Source organism: Hemiscyllium ocellatum, chromosome 18 (assembly GCF_020745735.1).
Source record: "Hemiscyllium ocellatum isolate sHemOce1 chromosome 18, sHemOce1.pat.X.cur, whole genome shotgun sequence".
In the NCBI taxonomy this organism is placed as follows: domain Eukaryota; kingdom Metazoa; phylum Chordata; class Chondrichthyes; order Orectolobiformes; family Hemiscylliidae; genus Hemiscyllium; species Hemiscyllium ocellatum.
The window spans coordinates 60,529,683-60,553,270 of record NC_083418.1 but is presented as its reverse complement, the minus strand read 5'-3'; the positions used below and the strand labels follow the sequence as shown (position 1 = coordinate 60,553,270).

Here is a 23,588-nt window from a genome sequence, read left to right as displayed (position 1 = left end):
GTAAATCTGCTTGTTTTGTGCATTCCCGTGTTCATTTATATTCTGTTTTCATGTTTGCATATGAAAAGTGCAAACCAGGGCATATTAAACACAGTAAAGTTATACATTGCTTTTAGTCAAGTTCAATATTAACAATTTTGTTACATGCTTGAAATTAACTTCCACATGAGTATAAAATTGGTGATTAAAAAGATTTTATTTATTTTCAGAGTATCAAAGATGTTTTAGATATACAGTATTTTAATTGGCAGGTTCAGACCCATTGCACAGTACTTACAGAAAACCCCCAAAACAGTCAAACAGTACTTTTCACCCAGCCACAATGTGTTTACATTTAAAGTGAAAAAATAAAATAATTTTTACAATCAAATTACCTCAGGCAAAATTTTCAATAATTAAGATGCTCTTTATCCTGACAAATGTCTAAAAATATACATCTCAAACAATAAAAAGAAGTTTTGATCACCCTGTGCCTCTTCCAATTTTTAAACTGCTATTGAAACCCCTACCATCACCACAGAACACTCCGAATGTTACATTGAACATGTTACATATTGTTTCTAGTTATGTGAAAGAACAAAATTAGACATCATTAGTATTAAAAGGTTACCAAGACATCAAATAGGAACATCTTTATGAACAGAAATTAGAACTTGTTATCACAAGGAGTGGCTTAAGCAAATAATATAGCTGCATTTAAGGGGGCATTAGAGGAGTATATGCAGTGTATGGGATGAAGACTTTCCACATAAAACACTGAATGAGACGAAAAGCAGTTACAACTTTTACAAGAGTTCCTTGGGAGTGTACCAGTCAGAGACAATCAATTTTTGAAAACGCTAAATGAACAAATGCTGTAGACCAATAGCCAATGAACAATATTTTGTATGAAAAAGTATTTCCTGGAGTTTTTCTAATACATAGTACAATTCCTTTTACCCACAAGGATTTCAAGAAATAATTATGAACTTGTACAGCAGCAGTGGTGTGTTAGTGCATCTGCTGACAAATCCAGTTCCTGAAGGACAATCATCAACCATTCAATGAGTGGTATTTCAACAGTACAGTTAAATAAGCCAACTTTCCATTCTCTTCCAAGTTGTTAATATTGGCACTGTGGAGGTTGAAGTGGTTGCTCCAATGGAGCACATGATGCTGTTAGTGTCTACTTCTGGTCATTGGCAGCAGAGAGAAGAATTTGGAAGAGGTCAGCTCACATTAAGTGAGGAAGGAGTGCTCCAAAAAATGATTATTATGCAACTTTGAATATTTGCCACTTTCCATTCTCTGACCACCCAGACTCTCCTCCATTATGGCAGACAATCAAGCTTCCACTGTAGACAAAGTGTAACCGAATATCCATATTTTAGACTCCAGTTTCATTCTTCTCACGATTTCTGTTCACCGTTTCATCTTGCACTTTCTTCATCTCTAATCCCTTTACCCAGGTATATGCAAAGGATCCAAAAAGGACCAGTATGTTACTAGTCCACCAGAGAAAGGTCTTTAGTTCTTCATAGTAGAACACTGCCAGAACAGTTTGTGCACATGCTTTAGCAGTACCAGAGACATTGTGCGTCAAGGGACTGGTGAATTTAATCTGCAGTCCTGTGACGTATCCAATAGCAAAACCAAACATACCACCCAAGATCATTACACCCCAAAAGTTAGTGCTGCTTATTTTGTCAAAGAGATACAATGTTTTCAGTTCCCCACTGATTGTAATTAATGGAATAAAGAGGATACAGGCGTTGACATTGTTGTAGTAGGTTAATTTCCAGATGCTGCCGTCTACAGCTGGCAATACCTTCTTTGTGTATATGGCATTCAGGGACACACACAAACTGGCAATCACACCAAACATTACTCCAGCCCAGGACAGACTGCCTGTTGCACCTTCCTGATTTAATCCCAGGCAAAAACCACCTGTAGAAAAGAAATGATAAAATCCATAAAGCAGCAGAAAAATCTACTTCTTTAATAATAGTATGCTTCAACGACTTAGACCACGAAGCATTTTGGTTATGGAGTACTTGACACAATAATGGAATCTGCACCAAGTTAGAGTCCTTCAAACTGGTTGTGACTTCCAGCCAGTTTGTTCAAACAAATGTAAGGAGCCTCAAACAATTCATTTATTCATTTATGGCAACAAGGAAATGATAAAAAAAAAAGGGCTGGCATTCCATTTGAGAAGTTGTGTTCTTGTTTAACCCTCACATTCCCAAAAGTTGCAGGTATGCCTTGAATTCCTCATCAATGCCAATTCACCCATCAATGGAAATTTGACATGCCCAGACTCCTTAGAATTCTGGGCCTTTTGTTCGGGCCTTCCCAGCTCTAGTGAAAAAATTTCAATCTCTCCTCCTAACTAATAACTCTCATAAAGTATCTCCTGTCTTCTTTCATTATGTTTGATGCATTGTTTGTAGTAAGGCAAGCTAAATGGCTATTTACTTGAATAGGTTTTGACATTGTCTCTTTGCTCCTGCACTCCCTGCTTCTATTCGAGATCTGTATCTATAATTTCTTGGACATGTGGGGTCTCCAGGATACAGCGCGTGCTTGTAGCCACACGTGCAGGAAATACTCCACAGCTGTTCTCACTTAAACTCAGGGTTTCAGAGCAAAAGCGGGTGGAGTCACTGCAGGGCCCCCAGGACACTAAGTATTTCTTGGCGTTCACATTCCAGGAGGAGGCCATCCTGTAACTCCAGAGATTTTAGGAGGATGATAATTGGGTGGTCATCTAACAAGGTATGAAGATGCAGGAAGTGAAGTTTCCTTGGGATTATGGCACTCTCAAATAGGTTCTCAGTGCAGAAACACCTTGGGAGAGTGCAGTCCAGAGCATTTCGCAACATCACGGGACAAAACAATTTGGAAATGTAGCTATGATTGTGGTTTGATCAGAGCTTTAGACAGGGGTTTTCTGCAAAAGTCAACATGAATCTTGATGGGTTGTTCCCACCTTGCTGTCAGAGTAAAAGACATCATGGACAGACTGCAGGACATTATGAAGACATTTCATATTAAATATTTCTTGGAGGAATTGCATTTTGATGGATTAAAGAAAAATTGATTTATTTCAAGATCAATATGGACATCTGGCTTGGTTTAAACAAAAGTCACTGTGGTCATGAGTCAGCCATGTATGATTTGTGACTGACTACTTATGTAAGAATACACCAGATCAACAAACTTCAGAACATTCTATGTTGCATCCCTTTTGCTTTTAAGAATAACCACCCTTGACCAGAAAGTATTTTTTTCAAAAAGTCAACCTCTGCAGACAGATAAATCCATTTCTCCCTCCTTTACCTCAAGTGTAAGTGTGTGTGCGTGTGTTGGGCTATTTAGAGGTTTAAACATATTTTCAATAATACAAATTGTATTGGATGGTTGGCACTTTGCTCAAATTTACTGTTACAGCACTAGAAATGGATAATGCACATGAAGATTTAATCTATTTAGTTGGAGTTGAAGAAGATCTGAAAGCTATTATGCTACTGGGTATGTACAACCAAACGATGTAAAGACCAGAAAGGAGCCTATTGCAAGTACATTTCTGAAAGATGCAAGAACTGTTGATAAAGGAGGAATCAGGTTATCTATACAGACTGGGAAAATAATAATTTGAAGGGCAAATGGAGGGAGGGATTCCACATGAATGAACTCTTGCTCAGCATGTTTCCAACCCAATGAGGAAGGAAGTAGTGCTAGTTATAGTTTGGAATGGGGCGGAGGTATGTTGAACATGTTTCATCCAGGAAACAGTGATCATAATATCATTAGGTTTACAGTAGTAATAGAAAAGGAACAATTAAGTGTGAAAATACTCAAACAGCAGGACTAATGTTACAGAGTTGAAAATGAATCTGGCCCAGGTGGATCAGAATCAAAGACTAACAGATAAAGCAGCAAATGAGTAATGCGGGGCCTTTAAAAAGGAAATAGTTCAGACGCAGACTGGAAACACTCTATAAGAGCTAAAGCTACCTGGATAATTATGGATGGAGATTAAAATTAAACGTTCCAATCATTCAGTCGAACATCAATTTAATTGGACAAGTACAATGAGAACTGAAGAGGAAATCAAAAAAGAGGAAGGGTCATGAGTGTACATTTGTAAATAAAATTAGTAACAAAAAGGGAATGCAAATATCTCTCATAAACATTAAATAGGTACAACAAAAAAGGAAAGAGGTGACTCAGTAGAATCATAAAAAGGAAAAGCAAAAGATCATGGCCGATGTATTAAAGGAATACTTTCCAACTGTCTTCAGTAAAGAATGGATGAGTTATCCAGGGGCCTTGTGCTCCAGAGACATGAGTTCAACTAGCCACGAAACGACACGACCAGCTATCCTAAGTAGCCACACACGCAGATGACAAGCAACATGAATTCGACTGGGATAACACTACTATTATAGGGCAAGCCAAACAGAGAACAGCCAGGGAATTCCTAGAGGCATGGCACTCATCCACAGATTCTATCAACAAACACATCGACCCAGACGCAATATACAGGCCACTGCAGCGGACAACAAGAACTGACAACCGGAAGCGGCAGAGACAAGCCTCTATAAATGCCGGTGGAAACATCACAGAAGCACTTCACAGGAGGCTCCCAAGCACTGAGGATGTCACCTAGACAGGGGACGAAACGTTTGCAACACAAACTCCCAGCTCGGCGAACAGAACCACAACAACGAGCACCCGAGCTACAAATCTTCTCCCAAACTTTGAACATGAGTTCAAATCACACCACAGCAGCCGGGTGAATTTAACTCCAACTGGATCTTAAATTTGAAAGAAAAATCTAGTCTCAATAATCCTTAAACTACTGAACTGTCCTAAAAACCTCAGGGAATGAAATTTGCCATCTTTATTTGGTCTGGCGTATAGATGACATCATAGCATGATGGTCGATTCTGAACTGCCCTCAGAAATGGCTGAATAAGACCTTCAATGTATCAAACCACTCTTCTCACTGCTTCTCCAGGGATCACCAACTTGACGTGGTGGCGTGGTTCGTAAGCTCAGATGATCCCATGCAATGCCGTGATGGCAAAGTCAGGGCAGATACCAGACAAAGTGCAGCCCAAAAATTTCTTAAAAGCACACCCAGCAAAGGAAAACTGCATGTCTCACTGGCTGCAAAGATGGAAGAAGTCTGCAGTGTAAGGGGATCCAGGTCAGCGTGGCTTGCCATGTCACTGGAATTTAATCACCAACCCGTCAATTTTGCGGGGTCAAGGTTAGAACGTCAAGGTTAAACGAAACCACATACAGGCTTCCAACAGCCTGTTGCATCGAGGGCAATTAATCACAAACATCGGGATTTTTTTAATTTGCCAAGTCCTGTGACAACAGAGGGCAGTCCCTAAATCAAGAATGTGTATGCAGGTGGTAGATGCATGAAGGTTGTTGGACATCTGTGTTGGAACAGAAGTGTCTTTTGGGCAACAGCATCTGGGACCATAAAACCATACGATACGTGAGCAGAATTAGACCATTCGACCTATTAATCTTCTCTGCCATTCAATTATGGCTAATATGCTTCTCAACTTCAATTTTCTCCCTTCTCCAAGTAACCTTTAATCCCCAGATTAATTAATAATCTAGGTAAAATAATCTACTTCTGTTTTAAATACTCTCAATGATTTGGCCGCCACAGCCTTCTGTAGCAATCATTTTCACAGATTCACCACTTTCTGGCTGAAGAAATTCCCCATCTCAGCTTTAAAAGGTTGCCCCTATACAATAAGGCTGTGCCCGCCCTCAGGTTTTAGTCTCGCCCATGAGTGGAGACAACTTCTCCATATCCACTTTATCCAGACCTCGCAGTATTCTGTAAGTTTCAATCAGATCCCTGCCTCATCCTTTGAAAGTCCATCGAGTATTGACCCAGATTCCTCAACTGCTCCCCATATGTTAAGCCCTTTATCATTCGGCAAATCTCCTCTGGACCCCCACCAAGGCCAGCACACCCTTCCTTATACAGGAGGCCCAAAACTTCTCATAATATTCCAAAATGGTCTGACCAGCATATTACCTAGCCTTGCATCCCTGTTCTTGTATTCTACCCCTCATGAGATGGATGCTGCGTTGCATTTGCCTTCCTGCCAACTGAAATTGCATGTCAAACTTAAAAGAATCTTGAACTCACTCTCTTTGTGCTTCAGATTTCTGAATCCTTTCCCCATTTAGAAAACAGTTTCTCTCTCTTCTTCCTACCAAAGTGTATAACCTGATACTTTCCCACATTGTATTTATTCCATCTACCACTTTTTTGTCCACTCTCCTATCCTGTCCAAGTTGTTCTACAGCTTCCCCACTTCCTCAACACTACTTGTCCCTCCACCTATCTTTGTGTCATCTGTAAATTTAGCGACAATGCCCTCAGTTTGAGGATTTGTGAACAGCTTTTGATGACAAAGACCACCTGCTTGACAACAACTATATGATTGGCTCCTGGTAATGGAACAGCTTGTGGGTATGAATGACATGGCCAAAAGCATTTGAACCTCTAGAAGGGGACATCGTGTTTTCCTCTCTCCAGTAAAAATGAACCTGAAGAAAGCCACTTTATTTTCCTTTACCAGTTGTGGCTTTTAAAGAGTAACTGAGACACTTTGCAACTTGTACCAGTTACCTGTGTCTTCTGCGAAACAGTAAAGAAATAACCTGAAGAAAAAGAATTAATGAACAGTAAACCAAAGGGACCATCTCAGCAAACCTTGTGGGTAGGGCTCATTGGACAGTCTTTCCCTTTCTATTCCCCCTTCACCTTTGACACTGATGTTTTCTGTCTATGTGGGGAGAGTTTTAGATGAAGACTAGAGTTTTAACTAACAGAGGTAGGTGTCTACAGTTCATTGTTGTTTAAATGGCTAGAATCTATTTATTTATAATAAATAATAACTCTTGTTAAGTAGAGAAATCTGCTGCATGTTCTCTGTCTGCCTGGGTCTAAACTGATGGGTAAATTGGAGAACTTTTGCAAACTACATTAAGATATTTTCTGAGAACTCTGGGAATAGCTGGGCTTGATTTTCACTGCCACTCCAGTGGGTTGTGACAACATAAAACCACATAGACACATTCTAGAAGAAAGCAAGCATTTGTACCTCCTGGATTATGTCATTGCTCACATCAAAGATTAAGTGGTATCTGTATCACTCGATCCATTTGGGGGATTGGTACATGTTGGACAGATCATTGACTTACAATGTCTTTGTGCTAGATGGAAGTATAACACCCAAAGATTCAAGAACAAATTATGATAATTATTTCAGTCCTAAAGCAGGCCAAATGAAGAGATGAATTCCAAGTGCAACTTTTGACCAGTCTAGAAAAATCACACATCCAACTTAGTTCCAGAACAGCGAGATAAAATAAAGTCAGCTGTTCTAGACTCCTTTGAATGGGCCACTGGGTACAAGCATTATCACCAGAACTGGTTTAATGAAAATGCTGAACAGAGAGATTTCCTGAAACACAAACAAGCCAGACGGAACAACCCAAGGTCATAAGTCAAGGCGGCAACATTCCAAAAGCTGAAGTCTGATACCTGAGACAAAACTAGAAGGTAAAGGAGACATGGTGAAAAGGAAAAGCCCAAGAGATCCAACAATATGTTGACCATCATAACAAGCAACTTTATCTGAATCCATGTCCAGGCCAAGCCAAATGGACAAAAGGCAAATGAACTCCATGCTGACTTCAGAAAAGTAACATTTGTAATGATCCTCATGAAGGGAAAGAAATCATGCTGCAGGAGTTATTGAGGAATTTCCTTCTTGCTCACTGAATAGAATATTGAGACACATATTCTCCCAAATTACCTAGTTTCTACAGCTGAGGAAACCCCCCAGATGATGGGTATTTAATGGAGGTAATGATGCTTACCCACCATCTGGATAGTAGGATTTAGCCGTACATTACATCTTTTCAGGAAGGCTCCCCACACTCATGCCATTCAGACACTTGACAGATTGACAGCAGGCCTTTCCCACGATCAAGAAACCCAGAGGCAAAAATCTTGCTTGCTGAGAATTAGCTACTAATCATAGGTGTTCCCTGTACTGATTGGTGGCATCACAAGGAAGTGGTACAGGTGGGGACTGTCAACAGACATAGGTGACTGCTGAGAGATTGCAGGATGATAGTTGGGGTCCCAGGTGACAAGGGTGGTCAGCAATGAAGTCAGGTGTCCGTACTCAACAGGCCATTCTGCGTTCTCTGATCAGGAACAAAGTGCTTTTGATTGAGCCCTTCACTGTGGGAGACTGTTGGCTGGACTGCACAGGATTAACAGCTGGGGTCCCGCATGGCAAGGCCTCCACATATACACATTGCTGGGTAAATACCAGTGGTGGCAGGGTGAGGCACTTAAGTGGGCATTATAACTCAGTTCAACTCTACAGCATCAACTGCTCTGTTGTTTTACGATTACAAATAGTCTCGATGGAATTACTTTATCTGCGTTGCCTTCATGCTAAAACTAAACTGACCACCGTCCAAAACGTACAGCTTATAGTGTCAATGCCTGCTCTGTACCAGAACTGCACTAGAGAAGGTACAAAACTTGACCTACTCTTGGGAAATAAGGCAGGGCAGGTGACTGAGGTGTTAGTGGGGGAGCACTTCAGGGCCGGCGACCATAATTCTATTAGTTTTAAAATAGTGATGGAAAAGGATAGACCAGATCTAAAAGTTGAAGTTCTAAATTGGAGAAAGGCCACTTTTGACAGTATTGGGCAAGAACTTTCAAAAGCTGATTGGGACAGATGCTTGGAGGTAAAGGGACAGCTGGAAAATGGGAATCCTTCAGAAATGAGATAACAAGAGTCCAGAGAAAGTACATTCCTGTCAGGGTGAAAGGAAAGGCTGGTAGGTATAGGGAATGCTGGATGACTAAAGAAATTGAGGGTTTGGTTAAGAAAAAGAAGGAAGCATATGTCAGGTATAGACAGGATAGATCAAGTGAATCCTTAGAGGAGTATAAAGGCAGTAGGAGTATGCTTAAGAGGGAAATCAGGAGGGCAAAAAGGGGACATGAGATAGCTTTGGCAAATAGAATTAAGGAGAATCCAAAGGGTTTCTACAAAAGGGTAACTAGGGAGAGAATAGGGCCCCTGAAAGATCAGCAAGGCGGCCTTTGTGTGGAGTTGCAGGAGAGGGGCAGATACTAAACGAGTATTTTGCATCAGTATTTACTGTGGTAAAGGACATGAAAGATATAGAATGTGGGGAAATATATAATGACATCTTGAAAAATGTCCATGTTACAGAGGAGGAATTGCTGGATGTCTTGAAATGCATAAAGTGGATAAAACCCCAGGACCTCATCAAGTGTACCCTAGAACTCTGTGGGAAGCTAGAGGAGTGATTGCTGGGCCTCTTACTCAGATATTTGTATCATCAATAGTCACAGGTGAGGTGCCGGAAGACTGAAGGTTGGCTAACGTGGTGCTACTGTTTAAGAAGGGTGGTAAGGACAAGCCAGGAAACTATAGACCAGTGAACCTGATATTGGTGATGGGCAAGTTTTTGGAGGGAATCCTGAGGAACAGGATGTACATGGATTTGAAAAGGCAAGGACTGATTAGGGACAGTCAGCATGGCTTTGTGCTTGGGAATTCATGTCTCACAAACTTGATTGAGTTTTTTGAAGAAGTAACAAAGAGGATTGATGAGGGTAGAGTGGTAGATGTGATCTATACGGACTTCAGTAAGGTGTTTGACAAGGTTCCCAATGGGAGCTGTTATATCTCAAGTAATACAGGGAGAACTAGGCATTTGGGTACAGAGCTGGCTCAAAGGTGGAAGACAAAGGGTCATGGTGGAGGGTTGTTTATCAGATTGGAGGCCTGTGCCCAGTGGAGTGCCACAAGAATTGGTGCTGGTCCACTACTTTTCATCATTTATATAAATGATTTGGATATGAGCATACGAGGTATAGTTAGTAAGTTTGATGATGACACCAAAATTAGAAGTGTAGTGGACAGCGAAGAAGGTTACCTCAGATTACAACGAGATCTTGATCAGATGGACCAATGGGCTGAGAAGTGGCAGATGGAGTTTAATTTAGATGATGCCAAAACAAATGTATTCAAAGGGTGACTGGACATAGCGCTTCGGGTGGATGGGACAAGAGGTTTTAGGGAATAAGCAGGAATTAGGCTTTTGAGTTGGATGAACAGCCATGAACGTGATGAATGGTGAAGTGGGCTCGGAGTCAAATGGTCTCCTCCTGTGTTTCTATGAAGTCTCCTGTTAATTGCTCAGTTGTGGGACGGCAATAACTGGCATATTAAATACGAGTTGGAAGAAGCATCGAGGGTACAGAATCTACACTCAATTGAGCACTTAAATAACCAGCAACTCGAAAGACTTGGCAGCATCAGTACTGACCGAGCAGGTTGTGTCCTGAAGGATAGATCTGCCAGACTGGTTTACTTAACACCTGGCACAGGCCCAATGCAAAGGAAATGCCTACATCATCTTACTCTCACCAGTTGTCACAGATTAATTTACCCATTACAGCCTTACTAGGAATGTCACCATACAAAATCTCTGTGGAGATGAAGTACTATCTGCAGAGAGGATACATTTATCCTACCGTGTCGTGTTATTGTTGAACTGAATGGGATAGATTCAGAAAATCTCTGGCAACATTCGAATTGTATTAAACCACAATCTATGACCTTATGGCACTGTACACCCCTCACTGTATCATTACCATCAAGCCAGGAAACCAACCCTGGTTTAACAAGCAGCAGCAACCATACCTAAAAATGAGTTGTCAACCTGGTAAAGGTACAACATGGAACATCCATGCTAAACAGCAAAAGCAGCAGGCTACAGACAGAACTATGTGATCCCACAATAAATGGATCTGATGCTACAGTTCCGCCAGTAGAGGACAATTAAATAACTAACTGGAACAGTGAACTCCAATAGCATTTCCATTCTCAATTCCAATGTTTGGAGAACTTAGCATACCAGTGCAAAAGACAAGGGTGGAACAATTGCAACCATTTGTTGATGATTATCCTGAGGTTCCTAGCATGACAGATGTCAGACTTCAGCCAATTCAATTCACTTTACATCAAGAAAATGGTGAAGGCACTGGAGTCAGGAAATGCTGTGGGCCCTCAAAACTCACCAGCTTTAGTACTGAAGACGTAGGCTCCAGAACTATTCATACCCCCAGCAAAATGGTCCAGAACAGCTGTAAAACTAATGTCCACCTGACGATGTGAAAGGCAGTCCAGGTGTTTCCTGTCCAACAAAACATAAGACAAATCCAACCCAGCCAATTACAACCCCGTCAGTCGACTCTCAAATATCAGTAAAAGCGATGGACAGTCTTGTTGATAACACTGCTCGAGAGTATTTATTCAGTAATACACTATTTGGCAACGCTCAGTTTTGGATTCCAACAGGGCCACTTGACTACAGATCTCATTATCCATGTTTATGATCATGGTAGAAAAGAGATTAATTCCACTGAAGGGGGAATGACTGTCCTTGACGCAAAGGAAGTATTTAACCAAATATGGCATCAAACAGCCTGAGCAAAATTAAAATCAATAGGAACTGGGGAAATCTCTCCACTGGTTGGAGTCATATTTAGCACAAAGGAAGGTGGCCACGGTTATTAGAGACTTATTGTCTCAATCTGGGACATTACTGCTGGAGTTCCCCAGGGTGGTGTTCTAGACCCAACCATCTTCAGCTACTTCATTAATGACCTTGCCTCCATCAGAAGGTTAGGAGTTGGGATGCTCACTGATGATTGCATAGTGTCATTTACCGCTCACAGCTCCTGAGACACTGAAGCAATCTGAGGCCACATGCAGCAGGACTTGGACAACATTCAAGCTTGGACTAATAAGTTATAAGCAAGATTCATGCCACAAGTGTAAACAACGATTATCTCCAACAAGGATTTAGTAGTTTCCTCCTAACATTTAATGACATTATTATTTCTACATCCTCAGAGTTATGGTAAAATGACTACAGCACAAAATGAACCATTTAGCCCACTGTGACTGTGCCATCCTTTGAAAGGGCAATTCACTGAATGTTATTGCCATCCTTTCTATCAGGTAATAATACAATTGCTTCCAGATTAAACCTGCCTCTACTTATCTGTATATTGTGACCCCAAATGATTTTGAAGATCTCTATCACATCTCCCTGAATCTTCTCATTTTCACAAAACAGAACTTTTTTTTATGTAATGGAAGTTCCCCATCCTTAGAATTGTTCTTGCAAATCTGTTCCACACCCTCACTGTAAGCATCTTTATATCCTTCCTAAAGTGTTGTGCCCAGAAGTGGATGCAACACTCCAGTTAATGCCAAATCAGTGTTTTAAACAAGTTTAACACTTCCTTTCTTTTCCAACCCAAGTCCCTTCTGATAAACCTTAGTACAGCATGTGCTTTAGTAGCGCTGCTCTCTCAACTTTCCCGTCATCTCCAACAATTTATGTATAGATACACCCAATCTCTCTGCTTCTTGGAACTGCACCATTTATTTTACATTATCTCTCCACTTTTTTCTACCAACATTAATCACTTCTCAGTTATCTGTATTACATTTCATTTGTTAGTTGTCTGCTCATTTCACCAACCCGGCTGAGTCCTGCTGAAATAATTACTGACCACTACTCTGTTTTATGTCAGTCAGCTAAGTTTATTGTGTAGCACTTTGTCAAAACCTAAAGTCCATACATCAGTTGCATTACCCTCACCAATCGTTTGTTATCTCAAAGAAACTTAAGCAAGTTAGTTTAACTCGATTTGTCCTTAACAAGTCCATGTGGGAAAATTGTGACCAGCGCTTCAGTGATTTCAATTCTCACTTCTCTCAAGCATTCTTGGATTTATCTCATTGTTGACCAGAAACCAAATTTGATGAGCCACATAAATACTGTGGCTATAAGAGCAGGGAAGAGGCTGGAATTCTGCTGAGTAACTCATTTTGGAAAATGTAGGGGGTGACGGATTCTCAGGGGAACGTAGCACGAACAGCCAACTTTCTGGTAGTGAGACTGGCTCAAATGCAACGAGGGGTACTTCGGCTTCCAAGAGGTCAACTGTGTTCGGGGATTCTGTAGTCAGAGGCACAGACGGACGTTTCTGTGGCCCCAGAGAAAATGCAGAATGGTGTGTTGTTTCCCTGATGCCAGGATCAAGGATGTCTCTGAGAGGGTGCAGAATGTTCTCACAGGGGAGAGGGGCCAGCAGGAGGTCATTGTCTACATTGGAACCAACAACACTGGAAGGGAAAAGGTTGAGACTTTGAAGGGAGATTACAGGGAGTTAGGCAGAAATTTAAAAAGGAGGTCCTCAAGGGTAGAAATATCTGGATTATTCCCAGTGCTATGAGCTAGTGAGGGCAGGAATAGGAGGATAGAGCAGATGAATGCATGGCTGAGGAGCTGGCATATGGGAGAAGGATTCACATTTTTGGATCATTAGAATCTCTTTGGGGTAGAAGTGACCTGTACAAGAAGGACGGATTGTACCTAAATTGGAAGGGGATTGATATACTGGCAGGGAAATTTGCTTGAACTGCTCGGGAGGATTTAAACTAGTAAGGTTGGGGGGGGGGTGATGGGACCCAGGGAGATAAAGAGAAAAGAGGTCGATCTGAGACGGGTACAGCTGAGAACAGAAGTGAGTCAAACAGTCAGGGCAGACAGGTACAAGGTAGGACTAATAAATTAAACTACATTTATTTCAATGCAAGGGACCTAACAGGGAAGGCAGATGAACTCAGAGCATGGATAGGAACATGGGACTGGGATTTCATAGCAATTACGGAAACATGGCTCAGGGATGGGCAGGACTGGCAGCTTAATGTTCCAGGATACAAATGCTACAGGAAGGATAGAAAGGGGGGCAAGAGAGGAGGGGGAATGGCATTTTTGATAAGGGATAGTATTACAGCTGTATTGAGGGAGGATATTCCCGGTAATACATCCAGGACGTTATTTGGGTGGAACTGAGAAATAAAAAAGGGATGATCACCTTATTGGGATTGTATTATAGAACCCCCAATGGTCAGAGGGAAATTGAGAAACAAACTTGTAAGGAGATCTCAGCTATCTGTAAGAATAATAGGGTGGTTATAGTGGGGGATTTTAACTTTCCAAACATCAACTTGGACTGCCATAGTGTTTAAAGGTTCAGATGGAGAGGAATTTGTTAAGTGTGTACAAGACAATTTTGTGATTCAGTATGTGGATGTACCTACTAGAGAAGGTGCAAAACTTGACCTACTCTTGAGAAATAAGTCAGGGCAGGTGACTGAGGTGTCAGTGGGGGAGCACTTTGGAGCCAGCGACCATAATTCTATTTGTTTTAAAATAGTGATGGAAAAGGATAGACCAGATCTAAAAGTTGAAGTTCTAAATTGAAGAAAGGCCAAGTTTGACAGTATTAGGCAAGAACTTTCAAAAGCTGATTGGGGGCAGATGTTCGCAGGTAAAGGGACAGCTGGAAAATGGGAATCCTTCAGAAATTAGATAACAAGAATCCAGAGAAAGTATATTCCTGTCAGTGTGAAAGGGAAGGCTGGTAGGTATAGGAAATGCTGGATGACTAAATAAATTGAGGGTTTGATTAAGAAAAAGAACGAAGCTTATATCAGGTGTAGACAGGGTAGAGCAAGTGAATCCGTAGAACAGTATAAAGAAAGTAGGGGTATACTTAAAAGGGAAATCAGGAGGGCAAAATGGGGTCATGAGATAGCTTTGGCAAATAGAATTAAGGAGAATCCAAAGGGGTTTTACAAATATATTAAGGTCAAAAGGGTAACTAGGGAGAGAATAGGGCTCCTCAAAGATCAGCAAGGCGGCCTTTGTGTGGAGCCACAGAAAATGGGGGAGATACTAAATGAATATTTGCATCAGTATTTACTGTGGAAAAGGATATGGAAGATAGACTGTAGGGAAATAGATGGTGACATCTTGCAAAACGTCCAGATTACAGAGGAGGAAGTGCTGGATGTCTTGAAACGGTTAAAAGTGGATAAATCCCCAGGACCTGATCAAGTGTACCAGAGAACTCCATGGGACGCTGGAGAAGTGATTGCTGGACCTCTTGCTGAGATATTTGTATCATCGATAGTCACAGGTGAGGTGCCGGAAGACTGGAGATTGGCAAACGTGGTGCCACTGTTTAAGAAGGGCGGTAAAGACAAGCCAGAGAACTATAGACCGGTGAACCTGACCTCGGTGGTGGGCAAGTTGTTGGAGAGAATCCTGGGGGACAGGATGTACATGTATTCGGAAAGGCACGGACTGATTCGGGATAGTCAACATGGCTTTGTGCATGGGAAATCATGTCTCACAAACTTGATTGAGTTTTTTGAAGAAGTATCAAAGAAGATTGATGAGGGCAGAGCAGTAGATGTGATCCATATGGACTTCAGGAAGGCGTTCAACAAGGTTCCCCATGGGAGACTGATTAGCAAGGATAGACCTCATGGAATACAGGGAGAACTAGCCATTTAGATACAGAACTGGCTCAAAAATAGAAGACAGAGGGTGATGGTGGAGGGTTGTTTTTCAGACTGGAGGCCTGTGACCAGTGGAGTGCCACAAGGATCAGTGCTAGGCCCTATACTTTTTGTCATTTACATAGTGATTTGGATGCAAGCATAAGAGGTACAGTTAGTAAGTTTGCAGATGACACCAAAATTGGAGGTGGACAGCGAAGAGGGTTACCTCAGATTACAACAGGATCTGGACCAAATGGGCCAGTGGGCCGAGAAGTGGCAGATGGAGTTTAATTCAGATAAATGCGAGGTGCTGCATTTTGGGAAAGCAAATCTTAGCAGGACTTATATACTTAATGATATGGTCCTAGGGAGTGTTGCTGAACAAAGAGACCTTGGAGTGCAAGTTCATAGCTCCTTGAAAGTGGAGTCGCAGGTAGATAGGATAGTGAAGAAGGCGTTTGGTATGCTTTCCTTTATTGGTCAGAGTATTGAGTACAGGAGTTGGGAGGTCATGTTGTGGCTGTACAGGACATTGGTTAGGCCACTGTTTGAATATTGCATGAAATTCTGGTCTCCTTCCTATTGGAAAGATGTTGTGAAACTTGAAATGGTTCAGAAAAGGTTTGCAAGGATGTTGCCAGGGTTGGAGGATCTGAGCTATAGGGAGAGGCTGAACAGGCTGGGGCTGTTTTCCCTGTAGCGTCAGAGGCTGAGGGGTGACCTGATAGAGGTTTACGAAATTATGAGGGGCATGGATAGGATAAATATGCAAAGTCTTTTCCCTGGGGTCGGGGAGTCCAGAACTAGAGGGCATAGGTTTAGAATGAGAGGGGAAAGATATAAAAGAGACCAAAGGGGCAACTTTTTCACGCAGAGGGTGGTACGTGTATGGAATGAGCTGCCAGAGGAAGTGGTGGAGGCTGGTATAATTGCAATATTGGGTATATGAATAGGAAGGGTTTGGAGGGATATGGGCCAGGTGCTGGCAGGTGGGACTAGACTGGGTTGGGATATCTGGTTGGCATGGACGGGTTGGACTGAAGGGTCTGTTTCTGTGCTGTACATCTCTATGACTCTATCTCCTGACTGCCCAAGGCCCATCTACCATCTATGTGATAAGTCAGGGGTGTGATGAATACTCTCCATGTGCCTGGACAAGTTCACTTTCAACAAGGTTCAAGAAGCTCGTCCTACTAGGCATTGAAGCAGACATATTAATAGGCTCCATCTCTACCAGCTTAAATATTCACTCCCTCCACCACTACTGTTACAAAGTGTGTGCCATAAACAAGATGCACTGCAGCTAAATTGCCAAAGTTCCTTTGCCAATGCTCCTTTGCCAATGCCTGTCCATCCCGATCTGTATCACCGATATGAACAAAGGCATCAGATGCACTGCCACCTAAAAGATCCTATCCAATTCACACACCATCTTGACTTGGAAATACATTGTTCTCTGGATGAAAATCCTCAAACTCCCTCCTTAGTAGCACAACTCCCGCAGTGGTTCGCCATCACCTTATCAAGAGTAATTGTAAAGCCTGACAGTCTTGCCATTGATAGTCACATCCCTAGAGGATGTCATGAGTTTAGGAGAGCTCAGAACATGTTTGTAAAAATAGTCCCCAGGTTAAAGTTTGTTGGTTTTGTGGAGAGACTGATTAGTCTCTTTGAAGTAGAGAAGGTTTAAGGTAGCTTTGATAGAAATGTTCAAAGTTGTTTTGGATTTTGATACATTTAAAAACAGAAACAGATCATTTATATCAAAAGGTAAATGAAATATATTTGAAGTGGATAAATCTACAGGGCTAGGGAGTAAAAGAAGGAACATAGGATTAATCGAAAAATCCTTTAAAAAGGCCACAGTGTTTGAGTCAAATATTTTTCATCGGTGCTATTTGATGTTGTGAATTATTACAGTCATTTATATATTTTGTATCAATTGATCAGTTTGTCTGGCCACATTGGAAGAATTTGTGTACCTGAAATCCAGAAATGTCTCAGCTCTTCTTCTCAATTTATTGTTTTATTGTTTAGTGCACATTTTCTTTTCAATCTGCTACAAAGTATGCAGCATTTTATCACCATCTGTACATTAAATTTAAATGGCAGAAATCTGGGTGCAGTCTTTATTTCTCAGTTGTAAGAATGTCAACAGTTCATCTGTTTATAGTGTCTGTTCTGCTTTTGTCTCTACTCATATCAGGGGTACCCTTTCCCCAATCAACTAGCGCAGCATCAAGGTACTCATCACTCAAAACTCATTTCTCAGCAAGACATATTGATGGTGTCTCCCACTGGACTACCAAAGTGATGGGACTACTTGGAACTCAGCTGTAGCAAGAGATTCCCAGTAGAACAGTGGTAATGATCCCTCAAGTGATTAAAGATCCCCACTTCCTTAATGATGTCAACAGTTGTCTGGTTCTAAGCTCTGAAATTTCCTTCCTCAATCTCTCTTCCTCACTCTCAATCATTTTAAGATTCTGCTCACCTGGGTCATGTTTCCTCCTATTTTCTTCATTGACACTGTCAATGTTTGACAACATTCCCACATATATAAATACTGTGACGACAAGAGCAGGTCAGAGGCTGGGAATTCAGTGGCAACTTTTTCCTGACTCCCCATCTACAACATACGTCAGGAATGTAATGAAATACTCCCCACTTGCCTGAATTAGCTTAGCTCCTACAACAATCACATAGCTTGACATTATCTGGAAATAAGCAGATTGGCATCCCATCCACCACTTTTAACATTCACTTCCTGCACCACCGATGCAATGACAGTAGTACATCCCATTTACAAGATACTTTGCAACAACAACATGCTTTCAATAGCACCTTCTAAATCAGCAACCGTTGTCACCTAGAAGGGCAAAGGTAATAGTCATGTGGAAGCAGCACTACCTTCAAAATAACCCCTTACCCACCCAACTCAGAGAGTCACACACCGTTCCTACTGTGTCACTGGTTCAAACTCCTAGAACTCCCTCCCCAGTAGCAGTGTGGATGTTCCAATGTGTCAAGGACTCTGGCAGCAGTTCAAGGCAGCAGCTCACCACCACCTACTTTTGGGTGATCAGCAATAAATGCAGTGACACCCGTGAATTTAAAATAAACCTTTTTACCTGGCATGCACAAAAAAATAATAAACTGCAGTATTATAAAACCCCCTGCTGCAATTATCGGCTGCATCACGACCATAAAGCTGAATGTAAAAAATATTCTCCATTACCTATAATGACCCCACAACACAATATGGCTCTGAGTGATGTAGTTTGTTTCAGTATCACATAGGACAGCAGGACATTGAACACAGTAGTCAAAGAACGCCCAACATTGTAGAACGCCACTCCGACGTATTTGAGGCACAGATTGTTGAAAGTGATCATTCCGATAAAGACTAGGGACAAAGGAAGAACCCCTCTTGAAATCTTGGGGTCGAACCCAATTGAAGGAAACTCCACCACACTTGGGCACAAGGCGCTAAGCAGATTCAGCAGCCAGCAAAGTAACACTGTCACCAAACACTGGAAAAAAGTGACAAATAGCGGCGCGTCCAGTTTCAGATCCGGGCTGCCCAACAAGTATTTGTTTAAGAAGACCATCGTAATCGATGTAAACCAGTACATAGCCACCACACAGGCAATTCTCACTGCTTTCGTTACAAAAGTCTCGTAACTGCCCTGCTCCAAGTTGGACAACGCCATTTTGAGGATATTCGAGCGTCTCAGCGGAGTCCTGTTCATGGTGAGCAACAGAAATGAATGTAATTAAAGAACATGCAATATTTTTAAAGTACTTTGCAATTAGTATTAAAATAACATTTACCGATGAAAGAGAGAAGGCAAATAATGAACACACATTCAAAGAGCCAACCCGGCAAAACGGATAACAAGGCGCTTATTGGACTCGCGTACGCTGCATTTCCGGGTAACGTTCCATCCGTGTATTCATTCCCTCGGTCGCTTAGCAACTGGAGATGTAGCAACGTTCCATGTTCCAGCACCGCCTTCGGATGACGACCGTTGCCCAACAATTAGAGTCATAGAATTTTACAACATGGAAAGAGGCCCTTCTGTCCATTAATTCGAGCCCCATTTTCTGGCATTTGACTTTAGGGAGAGCGCAGAAAATATTTACTAAAATTGTCCCAGGTTAGAGAATATTTGGTTTTGTACGGAGACACAATGAAGGGCTTGGATACAATTAAAAACAGAAACAGATAATATCTAGTCTTATGTGCTGTGGTGTTTCAAGTGCTCATCTAAACACTTTTCTTGAGGGTTTCTGTCTCTACCACTCTTGCAGGCAGTGATTTTCAGATCTGAAAATGTGTTGCTGGTTAAAGCACAGCAGGTTAAGCAGCATCCAAGGAACAGGAAATTCGACATTTCGGGCCAGAGCCCTTCTCAGTGATTTTCAGATATCTAGAACTCTTTAGGTGGAAAGAATATTCCTCAAATCCCCTGAAAACCTTTTGTTTCTTACGCTAAAACTGTACTCACTAGTTTTTGTCTTCTCTACCGAGGGGAAACATTTCTCCCTATATTGTGTCAATGCCCCTCGGAACTTTGTACACCTCAATCAGACCACCCCCCCCCGCCCAATCCGGATTTCTCTGCTCTTCGGAAAATAACCCCGGCATTTCTCGTTTCTCTTCGTAACTGAATCGCTTCAGCCCGGTTAGCAGCCTGGTGAATCTCTTCCTATAGTGTGGTGACCAGACCTACATACTATATTTCCAACTGTTCCTTGGCTTACAAAAGGAAGTGTCCCATATGCCTTCTTAAACACCTGATCTATCTGTCCCTTGCCTTAGGGACCTGTAGACATATGAACTAAGGTATCTCTGATGCTTGTACTTCCAAGGAAGGATTTACGTTATGTCATTTATATCATCTGATAGTCTAAGGCTTTCCTCCTCGCCTTTTACCACACCAATTTCCATCTCACCTGCAAACTTGCTGATCACATCTCCAACATTAATGTCTAGATAAATAATGTACAACAAGCTGCAGGGAAAGTGGTATCAAATCTTTTGGTATGCTACAGACAAAGGCTTCCAGTCACAAACATACCTTTCAACCATCACCTGTTCCTACCATTGAGCCATTTTGGATCAATATGCTAAATTGTCCTGGCCCCATGCAGTCAAAGAGAGTTTTGAATTTGCAATTCTCCAGGCAGTGGGTGAGATTTCACTATCACCTCCATTAAATATTGCCCATAGTTCCTTGTGAAATAGGGTCTGAAGACACATCTGCAAATTGTACACACTGCAACAAGTTACAAGTACAACCTGGCTTCAGATATTTGGCTTCTGGAGTTAACATCCAAGTCAGCAGGTAATTGAAAAGGTAAATAGAAGGTTGGCCTTTATTTCAAAGGGAATAGATTACAGAAGTAAGAAGGTTTTGCAAAATCAATACCAGGTTCGAGTCAGATTATGACTGGAATACTATAAACAGTTTTGGGAGTCTTATCTGAGGGAAGATATACTGCCATTGAATACAGCCCAGAGAAGGTTGACAAGGCTGATATGAAGTACACAGGCACTGTCTTATGAGGAGATGTTGAGCAGGTTGAGTATAGAAAAATGAGAGGCAGCCTTTTTGAAATGTCCAAAATTCTTAGAACTTGACAGGATAGATGTGTCAATGCTGTTTCTGTTTTGGGACAGTCTAGTATATTGATTATAACAAAGTCAGCCAGGTGGACCCTACAGAATATGAGCTTCATTAAGGGTTAAACCAAAGTTACACTGCTCTGTCAATCATCTTAACTGAGTCATAAATCCTGATATGGATTTCCATGGTTCTTGCATTGCTGAGCAAAACCAATAGCATCTCAAAATTAGAGGAGGCTTGGGGTTATAATATTCCTTAATTAATAGAGTCATAGAGTCATAGAGATGTACTGCATGGAAACAGACCCGTCAGTCCAACCCGTCCATGCCGACCAGATATCCCAACCCAATCTAGTCCCACCTGCCAGTACCCGGCCCATATCCCTCCAAACCCTTCCTATTCATATACACATCCAAATGCCCCTCAAATGTTGCAATTGTACCAGCCTCCACCACATCCTCTGGCAGCTCATTCCATACACATGGCACCCTCTGCGTGAAAAAGTTGCCCTTTCGGTCTCTTTTATATCTTTCCCATCTCACCCTAAATCTATGCCCTTTAGTTCTGGATTTCCCAACCCCAAGGAAAAGACTTTGCATATTTATCCTATCCATGCCCCTCATAATTTTGTAAACCTCTATAAGGTCACCCCTCAACCTCTGACGCTCCAGGGAACACAGCCCCAGCCTGTTCAGCCTCTCCCTATAGCTCAGATCCTCCAACCCTGGCAACATCCTTGTAAATCTTTTCTGAACCCTTTCAAGTTTCACAACATCTTTCTGATTGGAAGGAGACCAGAATTGCATGCAATATTCCAACAGTGGCCTAACCAATGTCCTCTGCAGCCATAACATGACCTCCCAACGCCTGTACTCAATACTCTGACCAATAAAGGAAAGCATATCAAACACCTTCTTCACTATCCTATCTACCTGCGACTCCACTTTCAAGGAGCTATGAACCTGCACTTTAAGGTCTCTTTGTTCAGCAACACTCCCTAGGACCATACCATTAAATATATAAGTCCTGCTAAGATTTGCTTTCCCAAAATACAGCACCTCGCGTTTATCTGAACTAAACTCCATCTGCCACTTCTCAGCCCATTGGCCCATCTGGTCCAGATCCTGCTGTAATCTGAGGTATCCCTCTTCGCTGTCCACTACATCTTCAATTTTGGTGTCATCTGCAAACTTACTAACTGTACCTCTTATGCTCACATCCAAATCATTTATGTAAATGAGAAAAAGTAGAGGACCCAGCACCGATCCTTGTGGCACTCCACTGGTCACAGGCCTCTAGTTGAAAAACAATCCTCCACCACCACCCTCTGTCTTCTACCTTTGAGCCAGTTATGTATCCAAATGGCTAATTTTCCCTATATGCCATGAGATCTAACCTTGCTAATCAGTCTCCCATGGGGAACCTTGTTGAACGCCTTATTGAAGTCCATATAGATCACATCTACTGCTCTGCCCTCATCAATCTTCTTTGTTACTTCTTCAAAAAGCTTAATCAAGTTTGTGAGACATGATTTCCCACACAACAAAGCCATGTTGACTATCCCTAATCAGTCCTTGCCTTTCCAAATACATGTACATCCTGTCCCTCAAGATTCCCTCCAACAACTTGCCCACCACTGAGGTCAGGCTCACCGGTCTATAGTTCCCTGGCTTGTGAGCACAGAGGAACTATGAAGAGCAGAGGAAAATCACCTGTACAGTGCATTCAAAAAGAACAGGTACGTAATGAACACAGTCCGTTGATTTCACAGCAACAAACTCAAACAAGTAGACAAAATATGTCCAGAAGCCCTAGTCACTCTCTCCCGCATCAAAGATATCTCGGAAATGACTGCCAGACTACACAGTTTTCTTGGCACCATGGTAGCCACAAACCCACCAACACACTAAAACACCAGCTAATGAACTGGAAGCACAGACAATAAGCTAAACTAATGTCATTTACTAAATACCTTGCAAGAATTGTATCAAACACTACATTGGACAAACAGGCAGAAAACTAGCCACCAGGATACATGAACACCAACTAGCCACAAAAGGACATGACCCACTCTCACTGATATCTTTACATACAGATGAGGAAGGACACCACTTCGACTGGGACAAGACATCCAACCTAGGACAAGCCAAAAGAGAGATATGCGGGAATTCCTAGAAACATGGTATTCCAACTGGAACTCTATCAACAAGCACATTGACTTGGATCCCATTTACCACCCCCTGAGGAAAAGAACAGGAAATGACACCACCATCGGAAATGAAATCACCATCTCAAGGAAGCCTAAACACATAAATAAAAAGCAGGCCATACCGCCAGTGCTTCATCCGGAGACTCACTGATGATGTTACTTAGTATGGTGATGAAACATCTGAAATCAAACCTTCCAACTCAGCAAGCAAACCTACAT

At 41.8% G+C, this 23,588-nt stretch overlaps 1 protein-coding gene across 2 annotated transcripts; it reads right to left on the bottom strand.

Moving 5' to 3' along the window:
• Window positions 1-177: 177 nt before the first annotated feature.
• Window positions 178-19,472, bottom strand: slc35c1 (solute carrier family 35 member C1). 2 transcript variants are annotated; one of them, XM_060838574.1, is made up of 3 exons: window positions 19,395-19,472; window positions 18,766-19,271; window positions 178-1,926 (listed from the first exon to the last, which is right to left on the bottom strand). In XM_060838574.1, coding segments are annotated over exons 1-3 (1,068 nt in total). In that variant the 5' UTR covers window positions 19,397-19,472; the 3' UTR covers window positions 178-1,366. The 2 variants fall into 2 exon arrangements, with proteins under 2 accessions (XP_060694557.1, XP_060694556.1); XM_060838573.1 differs by having other exon boundaries at window positions 19,362-19,465.
• Between the last annotated feature and the right edge of the window lie 4,116 nt (window positions 19,473-23,588).

Excerpts from the sequence above, each read along its gene's own strand:
- slc35c1 (XM_060838573.1), bottom strand. The coding sequence starts at position 19,396 with ATGTGTGTTCATTATTTGCCTTCTCTCTTTCATCG. Across the intron at positions 19,272-19,361 it reads TTGCCTTCTCTCTTTCATCG|GACTCCGCTGAGACGCTCGA; the intron begins GTAAATGTTATT and ends CACCATGAACAG. Across the intron at positions 1,927-18,765 it reads GTGTTGTGGGGTCATTATAG|GTGGTTTTTGCCTGGGATTA; the intron begins GTAATGGAGAAT and ends TCTTTTCTACAG.